Genomic DNA, 8,358 nt, shown 5'->3' with positions numbered 1-8,358 from the left:
GACATTCTGCATGGCATCCATCCAACCCAGGTGCCTTACCTGCTCTCATTTTAACTGTCTTCATTTTATCATTCCTTATTTCTCCTCCATTTTCCTCACTCATCACAGTCATTTTCTTAGTGCTTCCCACTGCAACTACCTTTCCCTCCCTATCCTCTTTCATATTTAGCAACTCCCTAAAATACTCTGCCCATTCTTACAGTATGTTATAATTTCTTCCTAAAACATTTACTGTGTTTTTAAAATATGCTATAAAAAATAAGACATCATACCTGAAAAACATTGTTTCTATGACCACTATCATAGCTTATAACTGGTTTTGCTAGTGCCCAATCCCATACTGCAATCTGGAGATCATCAGAGCCACTAGCTAACAAGGAGCCAGTAGTGTTGAAACTTAAGGCATTGACACAGCCACGATGAAATTTCATCTTGTACATGCGCTCTAGACGTCTAGGCACATGCAGAGAATCATAGCAGTGTTGTGAGAAGAGTTCTGCACCCTGGTACTTACAGCTCATACCCATTTGTCTGAAACAGAGAAATCATCACAATGAATATACATAAAAATGAACTACACTATGAGCAATTAATTATGGTTTTAATTATTGCCAAAAGTGACAAAATTTTCACATTGAATGAGAATCAGACAAGAAACAATGGTCTCAAACTGTCCGGAAATAGATTCAATTTAGAAGTAGGTAGAAACAACTTTGCCAACCGTGTAGTTAATGAATGGAATAAACTTCCTGCACAGGGAGTGCAATGTAGTTCAGTTTGAAGCTTTAAGAATCATTTAAATAAACACCTAAGCAAGATGCTGTAATGATTATAATTTATTTTATATTTGTTTTTGTTTTGCTATCATTTGTCTGTCTGATTTTCATTTATTATTAGTTATATGTCAATTTATTATTATTTACTATTTACCTGTTTGTTTATTATTTAACTATACCTATGCATTTATTTATGTATTTTATTTATTTACATTATTATAGTTTTTATTGTTTTATTATTATTTTTTTTTTTTTTTGCATCTGACCTAGATATGGACCAAAAGGTCTCCTGTCGGCATGCTCCGCCTTTGTAATCCTTTATGATCCCCCCCCCCTCCTCATGAGGGTTGTACTTCAAGATCAGTGAAATATCATATCTCTTTATCAATCTTTTCACCATTATCCATGAGCAATACACTTGTTGGGACCAAGGATGGGTACCAGCTTGTGATACATACAGGTATACCAAAAGGCCTTGTAATGAGGGAGGTGGGATTTGTGTCCAAGCATACACCTACCCTGCAACTGTCCCACAACTATCTACTCATTTACTGTCCCTCCCATTTTAGCACCTCATGGATGAAGAGTCATCCTTGTCCCTCATAACACTGCTAGTGTGTGGTCAGAGGGAATGCAGCAAGACAGCACTTCCAAAGCAGGGTCTGACAGCCAGGCAAATTATGGCAGTTAATGACAGAGTTTGGAAAGGTATGTTATAGGAGGAAGTTGAAGGTAAATGTGGGTAGAGGTATGAGGATGAAATGTACAAGACAAGAGGATGGCATCAAGTTGGAAATAAGTCTTAACCACTTCCAGACAATGACACCTACGTAGGGATCGTGAGGCATGAGTAGGTATATGAGGATACCGGCATTGGCATCTTGATTATACAGTATTCATTTTGTAGTTGTAGCTGAGTGACCCCCATACTCTGTGAAGTGGCTAGATCATATTTTCTGTGGTTATTAATAATTAGAAAGAGAACAAGTAATACAGCTATAACTTTATATTCTATATTGCAAGTATTGTGGTGCACCAACTAATCATCATACACCAGGCAGCTGATGCTGTCCATGAGAATTTGACTCATATTGAAGAGGTTAAGGATGAAAGTCTGGATAGTTTTAGGTATTTGGGATTGCATGTGGCAGGCAAGGGAGTGGAGGTGGAGGTAAATTGTAGATTGAGGGAAGTAAATGCCTTGGGGTATTAAACATGTCACAAGAAACAGGCAGCTGGTAAGGCATGCAAAGATATCACCCCTAATATCACCACCTTACACTTAAGCACACATTTACTTTCAGCTTCCTCCTTTCATATACCCTCCCAAACTTTGCCACCAGCTTCTTCAGGCTTGTATCAGGAAAAAATGCTGTTATTCACAAAAAAGCTGGCTCATCTCCTATTTTCTATATTCCAAAACCCTGCATAGCAGCATGCTTTTATCTCTCTCACCACCCTACTATATGCATGTTGAACAAGCATGGTGACATTATACAACCCTGACACAGCTCCACATTCACCTCAAATCACTCGCTCTCCATTCCTTACCCTCATACAAACTCTACTATTCATGAAAAAAGTTATGACTGCTCTCAAAACTTCCCTGTCCAATACATAATCACAACATTTCATAATGCCTGTCAATCCTGTCATACACCTTCAAATCCATGAGAACTCAAAATATTCCTTATCCAGTCTCAAAAATTCCATATCTGTTTTATCATAAGAATTTGGTCTATGCAGACTCTTCTTTTCCTAATCATATGCTGCTCTTCCACAATTATTCTCCTATACACTTTGACAGACTGATTCCTTTAATCTATCATATTCATATTTGTCCCCTTATCCTTTGTAAAGTGGAACAATATATGCACTCTTCCAGTTCACAGGAGCCCTTCCTTCTCTTCAGCACACATTAAACAATATCATCAACCTCTCCACTATAACCTTCAGATACTCTAAATAGCAATCACCAAACCTGTTTCACTGGCTTTAATCTCCTTTAATCCTCATTCTATCTCCTCTTTTCCTATTGCCTTATCATTTTCCTCTCCCATTACAGTTATTTTTTTGGCATCTGAAAATGACACAATCAAAGCCTCTTTCTCCACCTCAAAATTGAACTCTTTGAAAGACTCTACCCATCTGTCCCTTATTGTCTCCATTAGGATTTGTCAACACTCTTTACCTTCACATTACCTGATTTGCACTTTCACTCTTCACTTCCAAAGCAACATTTTATTCTTTTCAAAATTCTTCTTCAAATACCTACCCCACTTCATACACCCTCTACTCTTGCCCTCCAAACGTTTTGTTTCCACTCCTTTATTATTTTTCTCAGTCTTCCTAGTTTCTTTGCAAGTATTCATGTGTTCTTTTTTACCACCACTACCTTCATCTTTTTAATTAACCATTCACTGCTTCTCTTCTCCCTCTCATCCTCATCCCACATACTACCTTTGTGTACTTAACATTTCTCCCTTGAAACAACAAATTTTTTCTACACCAATGATTTTCCTTTATTCTTTAGTACATTAATACCTCTCTTAGCTTTATCTGGTATTGTTTCTTTTTCTCTCATTTAATTTGTTCATCTTAAAAACTGTGTATCCAACATTTTTTTACTACAGCTCCTTCATGCCACTCCATACCTCTTTAATCTTCCATATATTGGCTCATTTCCTAATGAAGTACACAAGACAGAATGGGTGGAAGGGTGGTAAGGTAAACACCAAAAACCGTTGGAGTTTTATCACTAATGTTCTATCCTAAAAGGACTTCCTCTGAGTGCACACAAGCAAATAAACTGTCAGCTTATTTACTCCTAGCTTATCCTGTTCCTTCCTGATCATCATTGCTCCTCCAACACCTCTGCTTGGCCTTGCAAAGAACCAAGTCGCTTGCTATCCTCGCTAACTTGACAAACCCATCACGGTGGCTGCTACATGGATGTAAACTGATGTAGGCTGCCTCAATTTGGCCCTTTTGTCTTTAATAATGAAGAATATTTTCAGTGTCATTGACTCACTATGGGGAGTCCCCTCAGTGCTGTCTTAGCTTCATTACCCATGGGCAAGTTAGAGGGAAATCCTTTTATATCTATAATGGCCCAGGATACAACTTGGATACAGTACATGGATGACATACTTGTCATTGCCCCCAGAGAAACCAATCTTAATGAGAAACTGAATAGGTTAAACAGAATAGAACAGAACATTCAGTTCACAGTGGAGCATGAGGAGAATGATAGATTGGCTTTCCTGGACACAGTAATATGGAGAGAGGGAAATAAGATCACATTTTTAGTCTACAGGAAAAGCACTAACAAAGACAACATCGTACACTACTACTCTGCCCACAATGACAACATCAAGAGTGGAGAGAGCATACAGAACATGTAGTGAGGAATTCATCCAGGAAGAAATTAAGTATATATTTGATGTTTTCAAAAAGCTACATTATACATAGGTTAAAAGGTAAGGCCTTAAAATAACAAAAGCAAAGGGAACAAAAGTGGAGAGACCAAGGTTGACAGCAGTGGGTTTTTGTCCATCCCCAACTCTAGACTCATAAGTGAGATGGGACAGTTTCTCACCAAAGCAGAGTTAAAAATTGCTTATAGTATTGGCACCAGGATACGTGATATTCTGAGAAATAGAAGCAAGGACAAGGCCGAAGAGGAAGAGAACAGCTTGATTTATAAAATACCATGCAAAAGCCATCCCATTAATTACTTTGGAGAAACTGGCAGAGGGATTACTAGAGGACATCTGAACACAAAAGCGTCGGAGCCCACCAGACTTCAAATTCTTTAGTGGTCCACCTTGACAACTTTGGCCATCTACCAGATTGGGAAAAAATAGAGGTGGTCCATAGAGGACTATCCAAGAAGGAAAGAAGATTAAATGAGGCAGCCTACATTAGTTTACAATTATATAGCAACCACTGTGATGGATCTGTCAAGTTAGCGAGGAGAGCAAGAAACTTGGTTCTTCGCAAGGCCAAGTGGAGGTGTAGGAGGAGCAATGATGATTGGGGAGGAATGGGATAAGCTGGGAGTATATAAGCTGACAGTATATTTGTGTACATTCTGAGGAAGTCCTTTTAGGACAAAACATTGGTAATAAAATATGAGGGAACAGAGAGGGGAGGGTCACTGATTTAATGAAGCAGCCTTGCTGTGAATGTGCTGTGTCTTGCGACACTGCTTCTGACCCAGGGCAGTGGACAAGATGCAGGGATGACCCATCATCCAGGAGGTGCCAAGACAAGAGGGAGGGAAGAGGGTAGAGGGGAGTGGTTTCTATGCCTTTGTTTTTTGGCTATCTCCCATGTAAGGGAGAAAAAGCCTTTGGTATATGTATGTACCTAACTACCCTTCCACTCATTTCCTAATACCACTATATATATATAGTAAATTACTCCACTGCACCAGGTCTCTCTTGCAGGAGACCCATGGTTCCCATGTAATTACTAACAGCCATTGGGTTGGCTTATAAATCACTCAGGGAAGAAATATCATGTTGTCTAGGGATTGTTTGTGCGAGACATTTTAAATTAAATACTGTCTTCTGTGTGGTGGTTGCATCTAGGGCAGTTTCAATCTGTGGCCAGGCTATTTTGTGTTGGTATTGTTTTAATCTCAAGTAACTACTAGTGAGAGCTGAGAAGAAGGGGGGTGGATAGGCAGTTGGGAGATAGGGTGGATGAAAGAGTATTGGGATGGTTTGGACACATGGAAAGAATGAGTGAAGAAAGACTAGTGAAAGAGGTGTGGATGGCAGATGTGGAAGGAGTGAACATGAGGGGGCAACCTAGGATGAGATGGATGGGGTAAAGGGGGGAATGTCTGTTGAGGAAGGAAGGGAGAGGACAGAAGACAGGGGTGAATAGAGAATGGTTATATATGGATGATGTTGTGATCCATGAGGTGGAATGGGTGGGGGATGGGGGGTGAGAGAGTATGTGTGAGAAAAATTTGACACAGCCAGAAGAGATTTCTCCCCATCTTCTCCTTTTCTGCATAAGGGGACGGAGAGGGGAGGGAGGCCGATTTAATGAAGCGGCCTTGCTGTGGATGTGCTGTGTCTTGCGACACTGCTTCTGACCCAGGGCAGTGGACAAGATGCAGAGATGACCTGTCATCCAGGAGGTGCCAAGATAAGAGGGAGGGAAGAGGGTGGACAGGAGTGGAGTGTGATAGGGATGGAATGGGTGGGGGTGGTTTTTATGCCTTTGTTTTTTAGCTACCTCCCTTATAAGGGGAGAAAAAACCCTTTGGTATATGTATATATGTATTGTTTTAATGTTGGTTGGTGTCCTACATGCAAGTGTGCCAATGTGGCTTTTACTCCTCTGGAGAGGGCTATTTCCATGGGGCTGATGTTGGTGAAGTATTGAGTTTAGTGGTCTGTCTTGGAGAATTTGTTTCATGATGCAAGTGTGAATATGTTTTTGGGTGGATGTGTTGTGTGGTGCTGGTGGGAGGTTGTTATGTATGATTGATTCCCCCACCCCCATTCAACTGGTGCCTGTGTGATGTAGTAAGACAGGTGTGTTGTTGTTGTTGCTGATGTCCTTCCCTAGGCTGAGCAGTCCCATCACCATGAGGAATGCCATGGCTGGAACATGGTTTTCCCACAAATCCCTTACAGAGTATATGTTGTGTTGCTGGTGTGCACAACTGTGTACAATGAAGTCTTCCATAATGTGTTGAATAGTATGGGGTAAAGTGTTACATCCTGGACAATCATCTGTGATGCAGTCATCCAGACTTAGAAGTGCTGGATGGTGTGGTGCCATTTACATCATGGGACCACCTTCCAACACTCAGCATGGAGGGAGTTGGGGCCTAAACTATCACAAGAAGTCTTTGCCACCCCTCTGGGTGGTACAGATCCCAGGGAGTAGACAGGTGTGTGTTGTTTAGGATTCTCCCTTTCATCTAATGTTCTATGGGGGAAATTTTTAGTTTCAGTGTGTAGGTGTCCAATTGAGGTGGTTTTGGTGCATGCTGCCAAGTTGAACATTTACACACAGAATTTTTTTTTTTTCTTTTACCCTATAGAACATCACATGAAAATGTGTGCACAGTTCTATTCAAGAGTATTTCATCAATCTTATGGATGTACTGCAGGACAGTGGAGGTAGGTTATTGTAGATGTTTGAGTAGAATATTAATCATCCAAGTTAACCCCATAGCACTTTCTGTACATATAGTTGGACATCAGACAATGTACAGAACTGATTCCCTGAGAGAGAAAAGAAGTATTGTTTCTGGACCTTCCAGACCCTGGTATATCATTAGCCAAATGGTTGACACTCAGGTGATAACCGTGTCATTCTAGTCCAATTCAGATCCCTAAACAACTTTTTGCTTTTGTACCAATAGAATTTTTTACCTTTTAACAACTTGATCCACACAATGCCACGTATGTTTAGGTAACTGATGATCTAGAACTCTCTTCACTTCTTTCCCAACTGCATCATCTGGGTCGTCTTTATCTACTTCATTTTCTTCACTGTTACAGTTGACCCCTGTAGAATTACTACTCAGTACTGGCTCATCATCTGAGTCTGATAGGAGTGCATCAAGTGCATCAAGGTGTTGCCTGAAGCCTTGTCTACGAGGTACTGAGGTATCTGAACTTGTCTGATCCTTTATTGAAGAAAAGTTCCAAACTGCAAAAATAAAAATGTACTCTACAAAATGTTAACAATGACAAGTATCTCAAAATACATTAATAATAATAACAATAATAGCAGTAATAACAACAGCAAAAATACATACATATACCAATGGCTTTTTCCCCCTTACAAGGGAGATAGTCTAAAGTCAAAGGCATCAATCCACTCCCACTCATTTCATCCCCACATATCCACTCCTATTCACCACCCTTCTCTCCCTCTTTTCTTGGCTCCTCCTGGGTCAGAAGCAATGTAGCAAGACACAGCACATCCACAGCAAGGCCATTTCATTTAATCGGTGACCCTCCCTCTCCTTCCCCTTGTGCAGAAAAAGAGGAGATGGGGAGAAGTCCCTTCAGGGTGTGTCAAAACATCATTCACACTTGCTCACTCACCACCACCCCATCCCCCACTTACTCACTTCCATGCAACACAGCATCATCCATACACAACCATTCTCCACTCACCCCTATCTTCTGTATTCTCCCTTCATTCCTCAACAGACATTCTCCTCTTTCCCAATGCCCCTTTTACCCCATCCATCCATCTCATCATTAGTTACCCCTCATGTTCACTCCCTCCACCTCTGCTTTCCACATCTCTTTTACTAATCTTTCTTCACTCATTCTTTCCATGTGTCCAAACTATCCCAATACAATTTCATCAACCCTATCTCCCAAATTCCTTTCCACCCCTGCTCACCTCCTCCTTTCTCACTCTATCTAGCCTAGTAATCCCTACCATACTTCTTAGGCACTTCATCTCAAACAGCAAAAAAATAATAATCTATCTATATCTAAATACCAATGGCTCCTTTCCCCTTATATGGGTAGCCAGCCAAGACATCCACCCATCCCCATCATTCCACTCCCATCCATCACCTATTTGTTTC

General features: G+C 40.6%; 1 protein-coding gene across 1 annotated transcript in view; it reads right to left on the bottom strand.

Moving 5' to 3' along the window:
- Positions 1 to 7,460, bottom strand: part of LOC143027206 (DDB1- and CUL4-associated factor 8-like) — a gene marked incomplete at its 5' end in the record, with an annotated part of 48,575 nt that extends 41,115 nt beyond the window's left edge. The window contains 2 exon segments of the mRNA XM_076188384.1: positions 273 to 531; positions 7,181 to 7,460. Coding sequence (XP_076044499.1) covers positions 273 to 531; positions 7,181 to 7,460 — 539 coding nt within the window.
- Between the last annotated feature and the right edge of the window lie 898 nt (positions 7,461 to 8,358).

This window comes from Oratosquilla oratoria, chromosome 7, assembly GCF_046742065.1.
Source record: "Oratosquilla oratoria isolate Oo_2021 chromosome 7, ASM4674206v1, whole genome shotgun sequence".
NCBI classification, from domain to species: Eukaryota; Metazoa; Arthropoda; class Malacostraca; order Stomatopoda; family Squillidae; genus Oratosquilla; species Oratosquilla oratoria.
Note: the sequence above shows the minus strand (reverse complement) of the source record. Positions and strands in the feature narration are given on the sequence as shown.